The sequence below is a fragment of the Carcharhinus amblyrhynchos genome, chromosome 3 (assembly GCF_965287045.1).
Source record: "Carcharhinus amblyrhynchos chromosome 3, sCarAmb.v2.hapA, whole genome shotgun sequence".
NCBI classification, from domain to species: Eukaryota; Metazoa; Chordata; class Chondrichthyes; order Carcharhiniformes; family Carcharhinidae; genus Carcharhinus; species Carcharhinus amblyrhynchos.
In genome coordinates, this window is record NC_137326.1 from 743,262 (window position 1) to 765,868 (window position 22,607).

The 22,607-nt window shown below is 46.6% G+C and overlaps 1 protein-coding gene across 4 annotated transcripts in view; it reads left to right on the forward strand.

Annotated features, from left to right (window-relative positions):
• LOC145362562 (protein kinase C delta type-like) overlaps positions 1-22,607 on the forward strand; it is a 155,351-nt gene that overhangs the window by 123,405 nt on the left and 9,339 nt on the right. For all 4 annotated transcript variants that reach the window (XM_080218568.1, XM_080218586.1, XM_080218573.1 and 1 more), the window contains exons 15-16: positions 11,976-12,114; positions 13,975-14,163. In XM_080218568.1, coding sequence (XP_080074694.1) covers positions 11,976-12,114; positions 13,975-14,163 — 328 coding nt within the window. The remainder of the gene's footprint in view (positions 1-11,975; positions 12,115-13,974; positions 14,164-22,607) is intronic.

Genomic DNA, 22,607 nt, shown 5'->3' on the forward strand with positions numbered 1-22,607 from the left:
CATTTTGAGCTCCTTTACCAGGTCCCATAGGGACTGCAGCTCCACACACCGAGCACAGGTATGGATGTCTGGGAGACCAGGAGCCTCCGAGACTTCCCACATGTTGCATTGGCAACAACATACTGGCCTCGCACTCATACTTGCCCTTCATAGAAACCCAGAGGAAAAAAAGTAATAAAAACTTATAACTTACCTTGCCTCTCCCTCTTCGCTTTAGCCCTGTGAGCCAAAGCCCTTACAGCTCACACAAAAACAAAATCAAACTTACCTGCTCTCACTCAGAGCCTTTCTCTCTCTCTCTCTCTTACTTTTTTAGGTTAGAGGAGGAGGGAGGGGTGGGATACTCTACCTGTGTAGAGTATCGGGATTCTTCACCGCTCCAATTTATAGTAAGGTTAAAAAAAACTCTACCCAAGTGTCTTTGCAACACCTTCCGGTTTCCGGTACAAAATTTTTTAAAAAACTAGTAAAGTTAGTTTTAAAAAATCGTTCTACTCACCCACAAGCTCTCCTCTCGCAAATCGCTGCCTCTCTTCAGTGCTCCCAAGGAACAATGAGCCATACTTGGTCACTTGGAATTGTGCAGAGTTGATACTTCTTCCTGGTTTCGTGGAATGGTGTTGAATGGCTTTTGACATGAGTCTCATGGACAAGATAAACTTGAAGAGGGCGTAGACAAGGTGAGACACAAACTACAAGTTCAGGTTTAGAGCAGGGGGATCTTTCGAGTACGTTTGTACAAGTGGGCTAATGGAAAGGAAGCATGCAACAGATGCAGCTGATTGGCTTGTCTTAATCTTTATGACCAAGGAGTTCATATGCTCCTTGTTCATATTGTTGCAGGTGAAAGTGAGAAGATGTGGAGAGGGGTTTAAAGTGATGGTTTAGAATGGAAGCAAGGCAGTGTTTCTCTTTGCATACCAGGATGATCCTGGATAGTAAGCAGTGTTAGATGACAAGAGCAGCTTGGTGATGGATGGTGAAACCTGTATCCCTTGGATTAAGGTAGTGGAGTTGGGGGTTGTACTGAAGGTGACAACTAAGGTGAAAGAGTGTAATGGTCTAAGTAGGGTCATGGAAGGTGGAGCTGAGGATGTGAGTGAACAGAAATGTAGTGAAAGTAGGGTCTAAGATGGGAGAGTTGAGATTTTGAAAGTATGATTGTATGTGAATTGTGAATGACATTTTATTTTGAAGGGTGGATACAGACAGAAGAAAGGTTTGGAGGTGAAATTGGAATGTGGGTGGAGAAAGATACAAGAAATTGATCAAAGCTGGCTTTATCTGTATTTCAGCATGATGGGATTAGTGAATCCATGTGAGATTGCAAGAGACTGCTTGTGGTTATAGGTTTGGGGGTTTATAGTGAGGGAGAGATTTTGGGAGGGTAAGAGGAAGTGAACTCAAGAGATAGAACATGAGTTAAGGATAAGTTGTTTAATGCGTAGGCTGAGAGAGGAAAGCAGTGGAGATATTTCTGAGAAAATTGAAATTATACTTTGGTGGGTGGTAGGGAACAAGGATTTTAAATGAGGTGAGAGGATTGCACCAAGTGAGAGCAAAATGAGTGGAGTGTCACAGGGGTCAATGCTGAGATCTCAAAATATCAATGACTGGGATGAAGAGGCCAGATGTATTGTCAGCTTTGACAAAGGGTCGTCTGGACTCGAAACGTCAGTGCTTTTCTCTCCTTACAGATGCTGCCAAACCTGTTGAGATTTTCCAGCATTTCCTCTTTTGGTTTCAGATTCCAGCATCTGCAGCAATTGCTTTTATTTTGACCAAATGTATTGTTGCCAGATTTGTAGATGACACAAAGTTAAGTAGGGAAACAAGTTGTGAAGAGGATGCAGAGCCTGCAAAAGGATATAGATAGAACAAAGAACAATACAGCACAGGAAACAGGCCCATCAGCCCTCCAAGCCTGCGCCGCTCATTGGTCCAACTAGACCATTCGTTTGTATCCCTCTATTCCCAGTCTGCTCATGTGACTATCCAGGTAAATCTTAAAGCGTGTCCATCTCCACCACCCTACTTGGCAGTGCATTCCAGGCCCCCACCACCTTCTATGTAAATAAAGTCCCTCTGATATCAGAGTTATACTTCGCCCCTCTCACTTTGAACCTGTGACCCTTCGTGATCGTCACGTCCGACCTGGGAAAAAGCTTCCCACTGTTCACCCTATCTATACCCTTCATAATTTTATACACCTCTATTAGGTCTCCCCTCATTCTCTGTCTTTCCAGGGAGAACACCCCCAGTCTATCCAATCTCTCCTCATAGCTAATGCCCTCCGTACCAGGCAACATCCTGGTAAACCTCCTCTTCACTCTCTCCAAAGCCTCCACATCCTTCTGGTAGTGCGGTGACCAGAACTGGATGCAGTACTCCAAATGTGGCCTAACCAGTGTTCTATACAGCTGCAACATCAGACTCCAGTTTTTATACTCTATACCCTGTCCTATAAAGGAAAGCATGCCATATAGATTAAGCGAGTGGGCGAAGATTTGCCAGATGGAGTTTAATGTGGGAAAATGTGAACACGTTCGCTTTGGCAAGAAGACTAGAAAAGCAGCATACTATTGAAATGGGGAGATCACAGAACTGTGAGGTACAGAGGGATCTGCGCAGATACATGAATCAGGAAAAGTTGGCTGGCAGATACAGCAAGTGATTAAGAAGTGAGATTGAATATTGTTGTTTATCGCAAGAAAAAATGGAACATAAAAATAGGGCTGTCGACTTGCTACAGTTGTACAGGACATTGGGAAGACTGTGGCTGGATTCACCAACTTTGCTCACAGCCAGGATTCTCCTGATCCACTGCAGATTTAGCTAAGCACTAAATTCTCCGTCCTCACTGAACGCGCATGAACAGCCAGACAGTTCCAGACAGTTTCAAAATAAAGGGGGACCAGCTTTCAAGGGTCTTTAAGAGACTTTTAGGTAAGTACGTGGAACTTAGTAAGATAGAGGGTTATACGTAAGCCTGTGGTAGGGACATGTTCAGCACAACTTTGTGGGCTGAAGGGCCTGTATTGTGCTGTAGTTTTTCTGTGTTTCTAACTTTACCAACTCGTCGTGCAGGTCAATTGGTGTGGCGGGCCAGTAAGATTGGGCAAGAGGCAAAAAATCGCGCCCGGTTTATCACCTGTCACACTGTTATTGGTCCCGTTTTGCTGCTGAAATGGTTCAAGGGTGTGAAGCTGATTTCATTATTCAGCAGGTAATTTTGCAATGGTCCAGGCTCACTTGGCCTTACCTGCTCGTCAATTGAGGTCCTCACCAGCAAGGATCACGTATGGTCCCCAAAAATGGAAAATGATGCGGTAGCTTCACTGGTGGGCCTGGAATCCAGTGATGCTGCCCAGGTGAATGCGCCTAGTTTGGGGGTGTTTAAGAGATCCGTGGATAGGTTTATGGATGGAAAGGGTTTGGTTTAGGTTAGAGGGTCATTGTTTTTTAACTGGTTGGCGCAACATCGTGGGCTGAAGGGCCTGTTCTACGCTGTAATGTTCTATGTTGTATGTTCTATGTTCTAGGTGGTCAGAGGCATAGAACAGTACAGGCCCTCGATGTTGCGCCGACCAGTGGAACCAATCTAATGACCCTCCAACCTAAACTATTCCATTGTTATCCATATGCCTATCCACTGACCATTTGAACGCCCTTAAAGTTGGCAAGTCCACAACTGCTACAGGCAGGGCATTCCATGCCATTACTACCCTCTGAGTAAAGAACCTACCTCTGACATCCGTCCTATAATTACTACCCCTCAATTTAAAGCTATGTCCCCTCGTGTTAGCCATCACCATCCAAGGAAAAAGGCTCTCACTGTCTATCCTATCTAACCCTCTGATCATCTTGTATGCCTCAATTAGGTCACCTCTTAACCTTCTCTCTAATGAAAACAGCCTCAAATCCCTCAGCCTTTCCTCATAAGACCTTCCCACCATACCAGGCAACATCCTGGTAAACCTCCTCTGCACCCTTTCCAATGCTTCCACGTCTTTCGTATAATGCGGTGACCAGAACTGTGCGCAATACTCCAAATGCAGCCGCACCAGAGTTTTGTACAGTTGTAACATGACCTCATGGCTCCGAAATTCAGTCCCTCTACCAATAAAAGCTAACACACCGTATGCCTTCTTAACAACCTTATCAACCTGGGTGCCAACTTTCAGGGATCTATGCACATGTACCCCGAGATCTGTCTGCTCGTCGACACTACTAAGAGTCCTTCCATTAGCCCTATATTCTGTAATCCTGTTACTCTTTCCAAAGTGAATCACCTCACACTTTTCCGCATTAAACTCCATTTGCCACCTCTCGGCCCAGCTCTGCAGCTTATCTATGTCCCTCTGCAAACTGTAACATCCATCCTCGCTGTCTACAACTCCTCCGACTTTAGTGTCGTCAGCAAGTTTACTAACCCATCCTTCTACACCCTCATCTAGGTCATTTGTAAAAAAATGACAAACAGCAGTGGTCCCAAAACAGATCCTTGAGGTACACCACTTGTAACTGAACTCCAGGTTGAATATTTCCCATCAACCACCACCCTCTGTCTCTATCAGCTAGCCAATTCCTGATCCAAACTGCTAAATCACCCTCAATCCCATGCATCTGTATTTTCTGCAGTAGCCTACCATGGGGAACTTTATCAAATGCTTTGCTAAAATCCATATACACTACATCAACAGCTTTACCCCTATCCACCTCTTTGGTCACCTTCTCAAAGAACTCAGTAAGGTTTGTGAGGCACGACTTACCCTTCACAAAACTGTGTTGACAATCAATTTATTTCTCTTTACCAGCCAACAAGGGGCATGGCCCCTTAGAACATAGAACATTACAGTGCAGTACAGGCCCTTCAGCCCTCGATGTTGCCCTGACTAATCTGAAGCCCATCTAACCTACATGATTCCAATACCATCCATATGTTTATCCAATGACCATTTAAATGCCCTTAAAGTTGGCGAGTCCACTACTGTTGCAGGCAGGGCATTCCACGCCCTTACTACTGTCTGAGTAAAGAACCTACCTCTGACATCCGTCCTGTATCTCTCATCCCTCAATTTAAAGCTATGTCCCTTTGTGCTAGCCATCACAGTCCAAGAAAAAAGGCTCTCACTGTCCACTCTATCTAATCCTCTAATTATCTTGTATGCCTCTATTAAGTCACCTCTTAACCTTCTTCCCTCTAACGAAAACAGCCTCAAGTCCCTCAGCCTTTCCTCATAAGACCTTCCCACCATACCAGGCAACATCCTGGTAAACCTCCTCTGTACCCTTTCCAATGCTTCCACATCCTTCCTAGAATGCAACAACCAGAACTGTACGCAATACTCCAAGTGTGGCCACATCAGAGTTTTGTACAGTTGCAACATGACCTCACGGCTCCGAAATTCAATCCCTCTACCAATAAAAGCTAACACACTGTACCCCTTCTTAACAACCCTATCAACCTGGGTGCCAACTTTCAGGGAGCTATGCACATGGACACCAAGATCTGTCTGCTCATCCACACTACCAAGTATCTTACCATTAGCCCTTCCAAAGTGAATGACCTCACACGTTTCTGCATTAAATTCTATTTGCCACCTCTCAGCCCAGCTCTGCGGCTTATCTATGTCTCTCTGCAAACTGTAACATCCATCCTCACTGTCTACAACTCCACCGACTTTAGTGTCATCCGCAAATTTACTAATCCATCCTTCTACGCCCTCATCTAGGTCATTTATAAAAATGACAAACATCAGTGGCCCCAAAACAGATCCTTGAGGTACACCACTTGTAACTGAACTCCTGGATGAACATTTCCCATCAACCACCACCCTCTGTCTTCTATCAGCTAGCTAATTTCATTTCCAAACCACTAAATCACCTTCAATCCCATACCTCTGTATTTTCTGCAGTAGCTTACCATGGGAAACCTTATAAACGCTTTCCTGAAATCCATATACACCACATCAACTGCTTTACCCTCATCCACCTCTTTGGTCACCTTCTCAAAGAACTCAATAAGGTTTGTGAGGCACGACCTACCCTTCACAAAACCATGTTGACCATCCCTAATCAAATTATTTCTTTCTAGATGATTATAAATCCTATCTCTTATAATCCTTGGGCACTACCAGCCTGGCTGTGTCATAGAATCATAAAGCCAATAGTGCACATGAGGCCCATTGAGTCTGCAAGGACAGATGAGAAATACCTGAACTCTCACCAAATCCCATTTACCAGTGCTTGGACTATCGCCTTGAATGTTATGATGTGCCAAGTGTTCATCCAGATACTTTTTAAAGAAGGTGAGGTAAAGTTTTTCCACACATCCCTCTGAAACTCCTGCTTCTCACTTTGAACCCATGTCCTTCAACTAAGGGGAACAGCTGCTCCTTATCCACTCTGTCCATGTGTCTCATAATCTTGGACACCTCGATCAGATTGCCCCTCAGTCTTCTCTGCTCCAACTAAAACAACCCAAGCCTATCCAACCTCTCTCCATAACTTAAATATTCCACCCCCGGCAGAGAGTGGTTGTGGATGGGGCTTTTTCTGAATGGAGGTCAGTCACCAGCGGAGTGCCTCAAGGATCTGTTCTGGGACCCTTGTTGTTTGTCATTTTCATAAATGACCTGGATGAGGAAGTGGAGGGATGGGTAAGTAAGTTCGCTGATGACACGAAGGTCGGTGGTGTTGTGGATGATCTGGAAGGATGGCAAAAGTTGCAGCAGGACATAGATAGGATGCAGGACTGGGCGGAGAAGTGGCAGATGGACTTCAACGCGGATAAATGTGTTGTCGTCCATTTTGGCAGAACCAACGGGATGAACGAGTACACTATTAAGGGCAGAAGTCTGAGTAGTGTTGAGGAGCAGAAGGATCTTGGGGTCCGGGTCCACAGGACTCTTAAATCGGCCTCGCAGGTGGAGGAGGTGGTCAAGAAGGCGTATGGTGTACTGGCCTTCATTAATCGAGGGATTGAGTTTAGGAGTCGGGAGGTAATGCTGGAACTTTATAAGACCCTTGTCAGGCCTCATTTGGAGTATTGTGCGCAGTTCTGGTCGCCTCACTATAGGAAAGATGTAGAAGCTATTGAAAGGGTGCAGAGGAGATTTACAAGGATGTTGCCTGGACTGGGAGGCATGCCTTATGAAGTTAGGTTGAGGGAGCTGGGACTCTTTTCCCTGGAGAGACGAAGGTTGAGAGGCGACCTGATAGAAGTTTACAAAATGTTGAGAGGGATAGATAGGGTGGACTCTCAGAGGCTATTTCCCCGGTTTGAAATGGTCGCTACGAGAGGACACAGATTTAAGGTGCGGGGAGGGAGGTTCAGAAGTGATGTTAGGGGTAAGTTTTTCACTCAGAGGGTGGTGAGTGAATGGAATCGGCTGCCGTCAGTGGTGGTGGAGGCGAACTCGCTGGGGTCTTTTAAAAGACTTCTGGATGAGTATATGGGGTTTAATGAGATTGAGGGTTATAGATAGGTCTGTAGGTTGGTAGGTGATGTGGTCGGCGCAACTTGTGGGCCGAAGGGCCTGTTTGTGCTGTAGTGTTCTATGTTCTATGTTCTATGTTCTAACATCCTGGTGAATCTCCTCTGCTCCCCCTCCGGTGCAATCACATCCTTCCTATAATGTGGCGACCAGAACTGCACACAGAACCTTAGCTGTGGCCTCACCAAAGTTGTAATCTGTGCCTCACTTGATAAAGGCGAGTGTCCTATATGCCTTTTCACCATCCTACTAACATGTCCTCCCGACTTCACAGATCTGTGGACAAACACACCCAAGGTCAATTATTAGGGGGGCACAGGTTTAAGGTGCGAGAGGCAAGGTTTAAAGGAGATGTACAAGGCAGATTTTTTACAGAGAGTAGTGGGTGCCTGGAACTCATTGCTGGGGGAGGTAGTGAAAGCGGATACAGTAGTGACTTTTAAGGGGTGTCTTGACAAGTACATGAATAGGATGGGAATAGAGGAATTCTATTCCCATAATAGAAGGGTAGAAGTTTTTAGTTAAGGTGGGCAGCGTGGTCAGTGCAGGCTTGGAGGGCCAAAGGGCATGTTCCTGTGCTGTAATTTTCTTTGTTCTTTGTCCCTTTGTTCCACAGAACTTCATTGTGTCAATGCCATTCATTGAATACTTCTTTGTGAAATTACTCTTTCCAAAGTATATCACCTCACACTTTACAGGTTTAAATTCCATCTGCCACTTATCTACCTGTTTGATCATTCCGTCTATATCATCCTGTAGCCCAAGACACTCCACCTCACTGTTAACCGCCCCTGTCCAATCTTTGTGTCATCCACAAATTTAATAATCCTACCCCCCACGTAGTCATCAATGTCATCTGTATAAATGACAATTAATAGGGGGCCCCAACACAGATCCTTGTGAGAAGCCACTGAACACTGGCTTCTAGTCACTAAAGCAGCCTCTGTCATCACCCTCTGTCTCCTACAACTGAGCCAATTTTGAATCCACTTTATCAAATTACCCTGTATCCCGTGTGCACTTATCTTATTTACAAGTCTCCCATGTGGAACCATGTCAAAGACTTTGCTGAAATCCATATAAACTAGAACAAAGAAAATTACAGCACAGGAACATGCCCTTCGACCCTCCAAGCCTGCACCGACCATGCTGCCCAACTGAACTAAAACCCCCTACCCTTCCGGCACCGACCATATCCCTCTATTCCCATCCTATTCATGTATTTGTCAAGACACCCCTTAAAAGTCATTATCGTACCTGCTTCCACTACATCCCCCAGCAGTGAATTCCAGACACCCACCACCCTTCGTAAAAAAAAACTTGCCTTTGTATATCTCCTGTAAACCTTGCCCCTCACACCTTAAACCTGTGTCCCCTAGTAATTGACTCTTCCATCCTGGGAAAAAGCTTCTGACTATCCACTCTGTCCATGCCCCTCAATCTTGTAGACTTCTATCAGCTCGCCCCTCAACCTCTGTCGTTCCAGTGAAAACAAACAGAATTTCTCCAACCTCTCCTCATAGCTAATGCCCTCTACACCAGGCAACATCCTGGTAAATCTTTTCTGTACTCCCTCCAAAGCCTCCACATCCTTCTGACAGTGTGACGATCAGAATTGACAAACTATATTCCAAGTGTGGACTAACTAAGGTTCTGTAAAGCTGCAACATGACTTGGCAAATTTTCAGCTCGATGCCCTGGTTGATATAGACAAGCATGCTGTATGCCTTCTTGACTACCTTCTCCACCTGCGTTGACACTTTGTGACCTGTGTACCTGTACACCCAGATTCCTTTGCCTATCAATACTCTTAAAGCTTCTGCCATTTACTGTGAATTTCCCATCTGAATTAGTCCTTCTAAAATGCATTATCTCACATTTGACCGGATTAAACTCCATCTGCTGTCTCTCCACCCAAGTCTCCAACCGACCTATACCCTGCTGTATCCTCTGAAGGTCCTCCTTGCTATTCGCAAATCCACCAACCTTTTGTGTCATCCACAAATTTACTAATCAAACCAGTTACATTTTCCTCCAAGTCATTTACATATATTACAAACAACAAAGATCCCAGTACTGATCTCTGAGGAACGTCACTTGTAAGAAGTCCATCTGAACCTGGAGATTTATCTACGTTTAAGGCTGCCAACACCTCCAATACCTCATATTCCCCTATGTCAGTTTGCTGAGCCCCAGTCCAATGCCGGCATCTCCACATCAGAACATCACTTGTCACAGCCCTCTATCCAGAAACGCACCCTTCCAATCCTACCCTCTGTCTTGAATGACCGAGCTAGTTCTGTATCCGTCAACTACATCAACCATACTACGTTCGTCTACACACCTGGTCACTTCCTCAAAACATTCGATCATGTTTGATAGGCATGACCTCCTTCTGACGAAGCCATGCTGACTATCCCTAATCAAGCCTTGCCTCTCCAAGTGGTAATAGATGCTCTCCTTCAAAGGTTTCTCCAAAAGCTTCCCTGATGTGAGACTCTTTGGTCTGTAGTTCCCTAGCTCATCTTTCTAATCCTTTTTAAATAGCGGAACCACATTAGCTGTTCTCCAATCATCTGGCACCTCTCCCATAGCCAGAGAGGAATTGAAAATTTGGGTCAGAGTCTCTGCAATCTTCTCCCTTGCCTCTCACAGCAGCCGAGGGCACAATCCATCTGGACCTGGAGATTTATCTACATTTAAGGCTACCAACACCTCCAATACCTCATATTTCAAAGAACAACACAGCACATGAAACAGGCCCTTCGGCCTATGTCAATTTGCTGGGCACCAGGCAATGCCAATGGATCAAGGCCTAAAGGAGGCTGAGCCATGGTGGGGCAGGGAGGGTCTGCATTGTGGGGGAGGGAGGTTGATGCTCTGCATCAATGGGGTTGGGGGTGGGGGGGGCAGGGTTGTGAAATCAGCCGGGGTGGCAATCTTGAGGGGGGGCGGGCAGCAATTGGAGGGCTGGGAGTGTGAACCTGGGAGTGTAGGTGTGTGGATCAGAGGGGCAGAGGCAGTGTCTCGGGGAAGTGAAGGAGTGTGACAGATCTCCCAGTGTACACACTGATACTGTACTGAGCAATTGGGGTGCCTGCACAATGCTCACCCAACTTCAATGTGTGAATAGGCTCTGCCCCTCCCCCTAGTGGCGAGAATCACATCTGAGCTCTTTTTTCCTAAGTGCTGTACAATTGCATCCAAGGGCTCACCAAAAAAGTGGGTATGATTCTCTACTGTTCTCGCTCTTGTTCAGCACTTAGAATTATTTTGGTAAGATCACCCCCAAGGAGTCTCTCATCTCAAAGGAAAATGAGGAGTTTTTTTTTCCCTGAAGGTTGTGTGTTTTTGAAACTCTGTTCTCTAGAGAGCAGTGGAGGGAAGGTTATTGAATACCTTGATAACAAATTTAGATGGAGCCTTGACTAACAAGGGAGTTGAAGGTTATCAGGGGTATACGGAATATGGAGTTGATGTCACAATTAGACCAGCCTTGATTTTATTGAATGGCAGAGCAGACTCAGGGACCCGTTTAGCCTCCACCATCTCTTAGTTAATATGTTCATATATTAGCAAGCTGAGATGCTCCAAAGCAGGAGCATGTCAAGGACATTAGCAAAGGTAATGTGAGTTCATTAACATTTCCTGACAGTGCCTCCACCTCAGCCCAACTGCTGAAACCTTGGATCAATACTTCGGTATATCTGCACTTGACTGTTCTACAGTCTATAAAGCTTGAGATCACGCAAAATCGCTACCTATGTCTTAATTTGCAGCAAATCCTATTCATCCGTCACCACTGATGTACACTCAATTCTGGTGTAAGCATCACCTCAAAATTCTCTGCCTCATTTTGAAATCCCTATATGGCCTTGCCCCTCCCTATCTTAAGTTCTGCCAGGACCACCCAGCTCCTGATCTCATACAGCCTTGGTCCAATAATGGACTAAAGAGCTGAACTCAACAGGTGAGAATAACTGCTCTTGATATCAAGGCAGCATTTGACTGAGTGTCGTATCAAACTAAAGTCAGTGGGAATCAATGGAAAATTCTCCAGTGGTTGGAGCCATACCTGGCACAAAGGAAGATGGTTGTGGTTATTGAAGGTCAGTTATCTCAGTGGCAGGGCATCTCTGTAGGAGTTCCTCAGACTGGTATTCAAGGCCCCAACCATCTTCAGTTACCTCAATGATCTTCCCTCGATCAAGTCAGAAGTAGGGATATTGGTGGATGCTTGCACAATGTTCAGCACCATTCACAAAGCCTGGACATTCTTCAGGTATGGGGGACATTCGCACCACACAACTGAATATCAAAATTCAAATTTCATGTTTCTTAAAAAAAATTTTGGTTTTCTATTTTAATTAGCAAAGTGAATAACTTCACATTTCAGAGAATAACTTATTAAAATTTAATCAGCAAAATGACTTTCCAGATTATTAGTAACTGGGTGCCACTGCTCATTTGATGCAGGGATCTCAAGCTGGACAATGTGATGTTAGACAAGGATGGACATATCAAAATAGCTGACTTTGGAATGTGCAAGGAGAATGTATTTGGGGAAAACAGAGCGACCACTTTCTGCGGAACCCCAGATTACATCGCACCTGAGGTCAGTGTCTGGTTCTGTCAGTGTGAGGCCAGCAGCTCCCTGTTCATTCCAGAGCTTGTGTCACAGCACAATGGAAGCATGGTTGCTCTTGGGACCTATACTATTATTTGTGACAGTTATTCCGTCTCTGGTACAAGTGCTTTGGCTCTCGCACTGAGTTCTTCATATATGATCTTGTAATTAGGCGCGGGTGCCTTTTCTCTCTCGCTTTTGTTCCCCTCCCCCATCTCTCTCCCTTCCTCGCTCTCCCACTCCTGGCTCTGCCTCCCTGTCCCCACACCCCACCCGCGCCCTGCCCTCCACCCCACTTCCCCCCCCTCCTTCCTTCCCCCTCCCTCCTTCCTCCCTCTCCCTCCTTCCCTCCTTCCCTCCTTCCCTCCCTCCTTCCCTCCCTCCCTCCCGCTCCCTCCTTCCCTCCTTCCTCCCTCCTTCCCTCCCTCCCTCCTTCCCTCCTTCCCCCTCCCTCCCTCCCTCCTTCCTTCCCCCTCCCTCCCTCCCTCCCTCCTTCCTTCCCCTCCCTCCCTCCCTCCTTCCTTCCCCTCCCTCCCTCCTCCTTCCTTCCCCCTCCCTCCCTCCCTCCTTCCTTCCCCCTCCCTCCCTCCCTCCTTCCTTCCCCCTCCCTCCCTCCCTCCTTCCTTCCCCCTCCCTCCCTCCCTCCTTCCTTCCTTCCCCCTCCCTCCCTCCTTCCTTCCCCTCCCTCCCTCCCTCCTTCCTTCCCCTTCCCCCTCCCTCCCTCCCTCCTTCCTTCCCCCTCCCTCCCTCCCTCCTTCCTTCCCCCTCCCTCCCTTCCTCCTTCCTTCCCCTCCCTCCCTTCCTCCTTCCTTCCCCCTCCCTCCCTTCCTCCTTCCTTCCCCCTCCCTCCCTCCTTCCTTCCCCCTCCTCCCTCCCCTCCCTCCCTCCTCCTTCCCTCCCCCTCCTTCCCCCCTCCTTCCCCCTCCCTCCTTCCCCTCCCTCCTTCCCCCTCCCTCCTTCCCCCTCCCTCCTTCCCCCTCCCTCCTTCCCCCTCCCTCCTTCCTTCCCCTCCCTCCTTCCTTCCCCCTCCCTCCTTCCTTCCCCCTCCTCCTTCCTTCCCCCTCCCTCCTTCCTTCCCCTCCCTCCTTCCTTCCCCCTCCCTCCTTCCTTCCCCCTCCCTCCTTCCTTCCCCCTCCCTCCTTCCTTCCCCCTCCCTCCTTCCTTCTCCCTCCCTCCTTCCTTCCCCCTCCCTCCCTCCCTCCCTCCTCCCTCCTTCCTTCCCCCTCCCTCCCTCCCTCCCTCCTTCCTTCCCCTCCCTCCCTCCCTCCTTCCTTCCCCCTCCCTCCCTCCCTCCTTCCTTCCCCCTCCCTCCCTCCCTCCTTCCTTCCCCCTCCCCTCCCTCCTTCCTTCCCTCCCTCCCTCCCTCCCTCCTTCCTTCCCCTCCCTCCCTCCCTCCCTTCCTTCCCCTCCCTCCCTCCCTCCCTCCTTCCTTCCCCCCCTCCCTCCTTCCTTCCCCCTCCCTCCCTCCCTCCCTCCTTCCTTCCCCTCCCTCCTTCCTTCCCCTCCCTCCTTCCTTCTCCCTCCCTCCTTCCTTCTCCCTCCCTCCTTCCTTCTCCCTCCCTCCTTCCTTCTCCCTCTCCTTCCCCCTCCTTCCCCTCCCTCCTTCTCCCTCCCTCCTTCCTTCCCCCTCCCTCCTTCCTTCTCCTCCCTCCTTCTCCCTCCCTCCTTCTCCCTCCCTCCTTCTCCCTCCCTCCTTCCCCTTCCCCCCTCCCCCCTCCCTCCTTCCCCCCCCTCCCTCCTTCCCCCCCTCCCTCCTTCCCCCCCCTCCCTCCTTCCCCCCCCTCCCTCCTTTCCCCCCCTCCCTCCTTCCCCCTCCATCCATTTTGACTGTGTTCCTTTTCCTGACAGATTTTACTGGGTCAGAAATACACGTTCTCAGTTGATTGGTGGTCATTTGGGGTGCTGTTATACGAGATGCTGATTGGTCAGTCTCCATTCCATGGTGACGATGAGGATGAGCTATTTGAGTCAATCCGAGTGGACACCCCACACTATCCACGCTGGATCACCAAAGAATCCAAGGACATCCTGGAAAAAGTATGTGTCTGGAACATTTTATTAATTCTGCTCAAATGACTGATGCCTCAATAGTAATTTGAGCATCTGATGAGCCATGAATCAGCCAGCGGGATGCTGGTCTGAGCGTGTCCTGGAGGATGTGTGAGGGCAGGATTGGAGTCACTGTGTACACTGAACCATAAAACCATAAGACATAGGAGCAGAATTGGGCCACTCGGCCCATCGAGTCAGCTCTGCTATTCAATATGGCTAATATTTTTCTCATCCCCATTCTCCTGTCTTTTCCCCATAACCCTGGATCCCCTTATTAAACAAGAACCTATCTGTCTCTGTCTTAAAGACACTCAATGACCTGGCCTCCACAACCTTCTGTGGCAGAGTTCCACAGATTCACCACTCTGGCTGAATATCCTTATCTGTGTTTTCATCTTTGTTTCTGGGGCAGCACAGTGGCGCAGTAGTTAGTACTGCTGCTTCACAGCACCAGGGACCTGGGTTCGATTCCTGCTTGGGTCAGTGTCTGTGCGGAGTTTGCACGTTCTCCCCACGTCTGCGTAGGTTTCCTGCGGGTGCTCCGGTTTCCTCCCACTGAAAGGCTTGCTATTTAGGTGCATTGACCCAAACAGGCGCTGGATTGTGGTAACTAGGGGAATTTCACAGTAACATCATTGCAGTGTTAATGTAAGCCTTACTTGTGACGAATAAATAAACTACTTTTATTTTCACTTTTAAAGGATCGTCCCTTTAGCCTGAGGTTGTGCCCTCTGGTTCTGGTTTTTCCTACTAATGGAAACATCCTCTCTACATCCATTCTGTCCAGGTCTCACAGTATCCTATAAGTTTCAATAAGATTCCCCCTCATCCTTCTAAATTCCAAAGAGTACAGACCCAGAGTCCTCAACTATTCCTCATACGACAAGCTCTTCATTCCAGGGATCGTTCTTGTGAACCTTTTCTGGACCCTCTCCTTGGCCAGCACCTCTTCCCTTAGATACGGGGCCCAAAACTGCTCTCAATACTCCAAATGGGCCTTGACCAGAGCCTTATACAGGTTCAGAAGTACATCCCTGTTCTCGTGTTCTGGCCCTCTCAACATGAATGCTAACATTGCATTTACCTTCCTAACTGCCCACTGAACCTGCACGTTAACCTTAAGAGAATCTTGAAGAATGACTTCCAAGTCCCTTTGCGTTTCTGATTTCCTTAACATTTCCCTATTTAGAAAGTAGTCTATACCTCCATCCCTCCTTTCAAAGTGCATAATCTCACACTTTTCCACATGGTATTCCATTCTTTGCCCACTCTCCTAACCTATCCAGGTCCTTCTGCAGCCTCCATGCTTCCTCAATACTACCTGTTCTTCTACATATCTTTGTATCATCTGCAAACTTAGTAACAGTGCCTTCAGTTCCTTCCTCCATATCATTAATGTATATTGTGAAACGTGGTGGTCCCAGCCACCCATAAGGCACACCACTAGTCACCGGCTGCCATCCTGAAAAAGACCCCTTTATCCTCACGCTTTGTTTTCTGCCAGTCAGCCAATCCTCTATCCGTGCCAGGATCTTACCTTTTACACCACAGGGGCTTAACTTATTTTCAGTCTCCTATGCGGCACCTCATCAAAGGCTTCCTGGAAATCTAAATAAATCATGTTCACTGGTTCTCCTTTATCTATCTATCTTTTACCTCCTCAAAGAACTCTTAACAGATTTGTCAGACATGACCTCCCGTTGACAAAGCCAGGCTGACTCAGTCCTACTTTATCATGCATTTCCTAGTACTCTGCGATCCCACCTTTAATGGACTCTCAAATCTTGCCAATGACCGAAGTCAGGCTAACCAGCCTATAATTTCCCCTCTGCTTCCTCCCTCCCTTCTTAAACAGCAGTGTTTCATTAGCTACTTTCCAATCCTCCGGTACCCTTCCTGCCTCCAGTGATTCCTGATAGATCACCACCAATGTCTTCACAATTCCCTCAGCTTTCTCTTTTAGAACCCTGGGGTGTAGTCAATCCGGTCCAGTTCATTTATCCGCCTTCAGACCTTTCAGTTTCCCCAGAACCTTCTCCTTAGTGATGGCCACTATACTCACCTGTGCCCCCTGACTCACCTGGAGATCTGGCATCCCACTGGTGTCTTCCACCATGAAGACTAATGCCAACTAACTATTCAGTTCCTCTGCCGTTGCTTTGTTTCATATTATTACTTCTCCAGCCTCAGTTTCCAGTGGTCCAGTGGCTATTTTTGTCTCTCTCTTACCTTTTATATATTGAAAAAAACTCTTCCTGTCTTCTTTTGTACTACGAGCCAGCTTACACTCATATTTCATCTTCTCTTCCCTTATTACTTTTTTAGTTGTCCTCTGCTCACTTTTCAAGGCTTTCCAGTCCTCTGGCTTCCCACTAATCCTTGCCCCTTTGTCTGCTTTTTCTTTTGCTTTTATGCTGTCCTTGACTTCCCTCGTCACCCATGGATGCCTCATCCTTCCCTTAGCATGTTTCTTCTTCTTTGGGATGAATTTCTGTTGTGCCTCCCGAATAACTCTGAAAAACTCCTGCCATTGCTGTTCCACTGTTTTCCCTGCTCGGCTCCCTTTCCAAACAACTCTGGCCAGCTCCTCTCTCATGTCTTTGTAGTTACCTTTATTTAATTGTAATACCATTACATCTGATTCCAGCTTCTCCCTCTCAAACTGCAGGGTAAATTCTATCGCATTGTGGTCACTGCTCCCTAAGGGTTCCTTCACTTTAAGTTCCCTAATCAAGTCTGTCTCATTACATATCATCAAATCCAGAATTGCCTGTTCCCTTGCAAGCTTTGTCTCAAGTTGCTCCAAAAAACCATTTCTTAGATGTTCCACAAATTCCTTTTCTTGGGATCCGTTACCTACCTCATTTCCCCAGTCCACCTGTATATTGAAGTCCCCCATGATTATTGTAATATTGCCTTTTTTATTTGCCTTTTCTATCTCCTGATTTATTTTCTGCCCCACATCCTGACTACAGCTAGGGGGCCTGTACATAACTCCCATTAGGGTCATTTTACTTTTGCGATTCCTCAGCTCTATCCACAGAGATTCTATGCCTTCTGATCCTATGTCACTTCTTGCTATCGATTTAACTTCAAACAAAGAACAAAGAAAATTGCAGCACAGGAACAGGCCCTTCAGCCCTCCAAACCTGCATTCACCATGCTACCCAACTACCCTTCTGGGGACCATATCCCTCTATTCTCATCCTATTCATGCATTTGTCCAGACACCTCTTAAAACTCACTATTGCATTTCCAACTGCTGCAGGAAGTTGCCTGCAGCAACTTCCAGACACGCACCACCTTCTGTGTAAAAAAAAACTTGCCTCGTACATCTCCTTTAAATCTTGCCCCTCGCACCTTAAACCTGTGCCCCCTTAGTAATTGATTCTTCCACCCTGGGAAAAAGCTTCTGACTGTCCATTCTGTACATGCCTCTCAATCTTGTAGACTTCTATCAGGTCACACCCCCCCAACCTCCGTTGTTCAGGTGAGAACAACCAAGTTTTTCTAACCTCTCCTTATAGCTAATGCCCTCCATGCCAGGCAACATCCTGGTAAATCTTTTCTGTACCCTCTCCAAAGCCTCCACACCCTCCTGCTAGGTGGCGACCAGAATTGAACACTATATTCCAAGTGCGGCCTAACTAATGTTCTATAAAGCGGCAACATGACTTGCCAAATTTTAAACTCGGTGCCCTAGCTGATGAAGGCAAGCGTGCCGTATGCCTTCTTGACTACCTTCTCCACCTGTGTTGTCACTTTCAGTGACCTGTGTACCTGTACACCCAGAACCTTCTGCTATCAATATTCTTGAGGGTTCTGTCATTTACTGTATATTTTCTATCTCTAGTAGAACTTCCAAAATGCTTTACCTCATTTGTCCGGATTAAACTCCATCTGCCATCTCTCCACCCAAGTCTCCAACTGATCTATATCCTGCTGTATCCTCTGATGGTCCTCATCACTATCCACAAATCCACCTACCAAATTTAATTTGATTAGGGATAGTTAACACGGTTTTATGAAGGATAGGTAATGCCTCACAAATCTTATTGCGTTCTTTGAGAAGGTGACCAAAGAGGTGGATAAAGGTAAAGCAGTTGACGTGGTGTATATGGATTTCAGTAAAGCGTTTGATAAGGTTCCCCGTGGTAACCTACTGCAAAAAATACGGATGCATGGGTTTGAGGGTAATTTAGCGGTTTGGATCAGGAATTGGCTAGCTGAAAGAAGACAGAGGGTGGTGGTTGATGGGGAATATTCAGCCTGGAGTTCAGTTACTAGTGGTGTACTGCAAGGATTTGTTTTGGGGCCACTGTTTGTCATTTTTATAAATGACCTAGATGAGGGTGTAGAAGGATGGGTTAGTAAATTTGCGGATGACACTAAAGTCGGAGGAGTTGTAGACAGTGCGGATGGATGTTACAGTTTGCAGAGGGACACAGATAAGCTGCAGAGCTGGGCTGAGGGGTGGCAAATAGAGTTTAATGCGGAAAAGTGTGAGTTGATTCTCTCTGGAAGGAGTAACAGGATTAATGAGTATTGGGCTAACGGAAAGACTCTTGGTAGTGTGAATGAGCAGAGAGATCTCGGTGTCCATGTGCATAGATCCCTGAAAATTGGCACTCAGATTGATAGGGTTGTTAAGAAGGTATACGATGTGTAGCTTTTATTGGTAGAGGGATTGAGTTTCGGAGCTGTGAGATCATGTTGCAGCTGTACAAAACTCTGATGTGGCCGCACTTGGAGTATTGCGTACGGTTCTGGTCACTGCATTATAAGAAAGATGTGGAGGCATTGGAAAGGGTGCAGAGGAGGTTTACCAGGATGTTGCCTGGTATGGTGGGAAGGTCTTATGAGGAAAGGCTGAGGGACTGGAGGTTGTTTTCGTTAGAGAGAAGAAGGTTACAAGGTGACCTAATTGAGGCATACAAGATGATCAGAGGATTAGATAGGGTGGAGAGTGAGAGCCTTTTTCCTCAGATGATGATGGCTAACATGAGGGGACATAGCTTTAAATTGAGGGGTAATAAATATAGGACAGATGTCAGAGGTAGGTTCTTTACTCAGAGGGTAGTAAGGGCATGGAATGTCCTGCCTGCAGCAGTTGTGGACTCGCCAACATTAAGGGCGTTCAAATGGTCAGTGGATAGGCATATGGATAACATTGGAATAGTTTCGGTTAGAGGGTCATTAGATTGGTTCCACTGGTCGACACAACATCGAGGGCCGAAGGGCCTGTACTGCGCTGTAATGTTCTATGTTCTTTGTGTCATCCGCAAACTTACTAATCAAAACGGTTACATTTTCCTTCAAATCATTTGTATATGTTACAAACAGCAAAGGTCCCAGCGCTGATCCCTGAGGAACACCACTTGTCACAGCTCTCCAGTCAGAAACACACCCTTCCACTGCTACCTTCTGTCTTCTATGACCGAACCAGTTCTGTATCCACCTTGCTAGCTCACCTCTGATCCCATGTGACTTCACCTTCTGCAGCAGTCTGCCATGAGGGACCTTTCTTACTGAAATCCACTTAGACAACATCCACTGCCCTACCCTCAATCATGTTCGTCACTTCCTCAAAGAACTCAATCAAGTTAGCGAGACATGACCTCCACTTCACAAAATCATGTCGCCTCTCACTGATCCGTCCATTTATTTCCAACTGGGAATAAATCCTGTCTCAAAGAATCCTCTCCAATAATTTCTCTACACTGACGTAAGGCTCGCCGGCCTATAAATACCTGGATTATTCTTACTATCCTTCTGAAACAAAGGAACAACATTGACTATTCACCAATCCTCTGGGACCTCCCCTGTAAGAAGTCTGACAACACCAGGTTTAAGTCCAACCAATTTATTTGATAGTAAACTCAAGCTTTCGAGGTCTGTCCCTTCGTCAGGTTCTGTATGGGATGACAGTTGTCTGAATACAGATTCTACCTTATAACATTAAGGTATCCCATGTACTGAGCTCACCAGCATTTAATCATATAAATACTGTTCTCCCACCTTCCCTTGAAATGGTCTCAGTGATCCAGGAATCTAAATCCCTCCCTCCTGAACCAACTCCTGAGCTACGCATTCATCTATCCTATCTCTATACTTGCCAACATGTGACACCAAGAATAATCCTGAGATTACAACCATCGAGCTCCTGCTTTTTAATCCCTAGCTTCCTGAGTTCTTGATGCAAGACCTCATTCCTCACTTTCTCATATCATTGGTACCAACATGTGCCATGATCTCTAATTCATCACTCTCCTCTTTCAATATGCTCTGCAGCCATTCAGTGACATTCTTGACCCTTTCACCATGGAGGCAACACCATCCTGGAGTCATGTCTTTGGCCACAGAAATGTCTGTCTGCTCCCCTGACTGAAGAATCCCATAGGAATTAAAAGCAAGAGTATGCCATTCAGCCCTTTGAGCTCATTTCACCATTCTATGTGATCATGGCTGATCTCCATCTCATCCTAACTCCACATCCTGCCTTTTTTCCTCATTCCCTTTTATTCTGATTTTGATCGAATATTTATCTATCTCTTCCTTGAATCCATCGATTGATTCTGCATTCACTGCACTCTGGGCCAGTGAGTTCCATAGACTCGCAACCCTCTGAGAAGTAGTTTCTCTTTATCTCAAAGAACAATACAGCACAGGAAACAGGCCCTTCGGCCCTCCAAGCCTGTGCCACTCATTGGTCCAACTAGACCATTCTTCTGTATCCCCCCATTCCCAGTCTGCTCATGTGACTATCCAATTAAGTGTTAAACGATCCCAGCATGTCTGCCTCCACCACCCTGCTGGGCAGTGCATTCCAAGCCCCCACCACCCTCTATGTAAAATACGTCCCTCTGATATCTGAGTTAAACCTCGCCCCCCTCACCTTGAACCTGTGACCCCTCGTGTTTGTCACCTCCAACCTGGGAAAAAGCTTCCCACTGTTCACCCTATCTATACCCCTCATAATTTTATACACCTCTATTAGGTCTCCCCTCATTCTCCGTCTTTCCAGGGAGAACAACCCCAGTTTACCCAATCTCTCCTTATAGCTAAGACCCACCATACCAGGCAACATCCTGGTAAACTGTCTCTGCACTCTCTCCAAAGCCTCCACATCCTTTTGGTAGTGCAGTGACCAGAACTGGATGCAGTACTCCAAATGTGTTCTATATAGCTGTAACATCAGATGCCAATTTTTATACTCTATACCCTGTCCTATAAAGGCGAGCATGCCACCTTCAAGGATCTGTGGATTTGCACACCCAGATCCCTCTGTGTCTCTATACTTTTGATGGTTCTGCTATTTATTGTATAACTCCCCCCTACATTAGATCTATCGAAATGCATCACTTCACATTTATCTGGATTAAATTCCATCTACTATTTCTCCGCCCAATTTTCCAGCCTATCTATATCCTGCTGTATTCTCCGACAATGTTCATCACTATCCGTAAGTCCAGCCATCTTTGTGTTGTCCGCAAACTTACTGATCACACCAGTTACACCTTCTTCCAAATCATTTATATATATCACAAACAGCAGAGGTCCCAGTCCAGAGCCCCGCAGAACACCACTGGTCACAGACCTCCAGCTGGAAAAAGACCCTTCTACTGCTACCCCCTGTCTTCTGTGGCCAAGCCAGCTCTCTACCCATCTAGCCACATCTCCTTTTATCTCATGAGATTTAACCTTTTGCACCAATCTGCCATGAGGGACTTTGTCAAACGCTTTACTAAAATCCATATGGATGACGTTCATGGCTCTACCCTCATCAACCATTTTTGTCACCTCCTCAAAATTTGTGAGGCATGACCTTCCTCTTACAAAACCATGCTGTCTATCACTTTTGAGATGATTCCGTTCTAAACGTGCAAACATCCTCCCTCCAAGAATCCTCTCCAACAATTTCCCTACCACAAATGTCAAGCTCATCGGCCTATAATTATCTGGGTTATCCTTGCTACCCTTCTTAAATAACAGTACCATGTTCACTATCTGCCAATCCTCAGGGACCTCACCTGTGTCCAATGAAGAGACAAAGATCTCTGTCAGAAGCCCTGCAATTTCATGTCTTGTCTCCCTGAGCAGTCTAGGATAGATCTCTGTCTTGAACCTCCCCCTTCTTACTCTGCAAATGTGACTCCTCCTCCTAGACTGTTCTAGGAGGAGGAACATTTGGTTAACATTTACTTTATTAATCCCATTGAGTATTTTATACACCTCAGTCAAATCCCCCTCATTTTTCTGTACTCCAGCAAGTACAAGCCCCAACTGCTCAACCACTCCTCATACAACAACCCCTTCAAACCTAGAATCTATCTAGTGAACTTCTTCTGAACCATCTCCAGTGCCACTACATCCTTCCTCGAAGAAGGTGACCAAAACTGTACTGCTTCAGAAGTAACTCTTCAAAATGC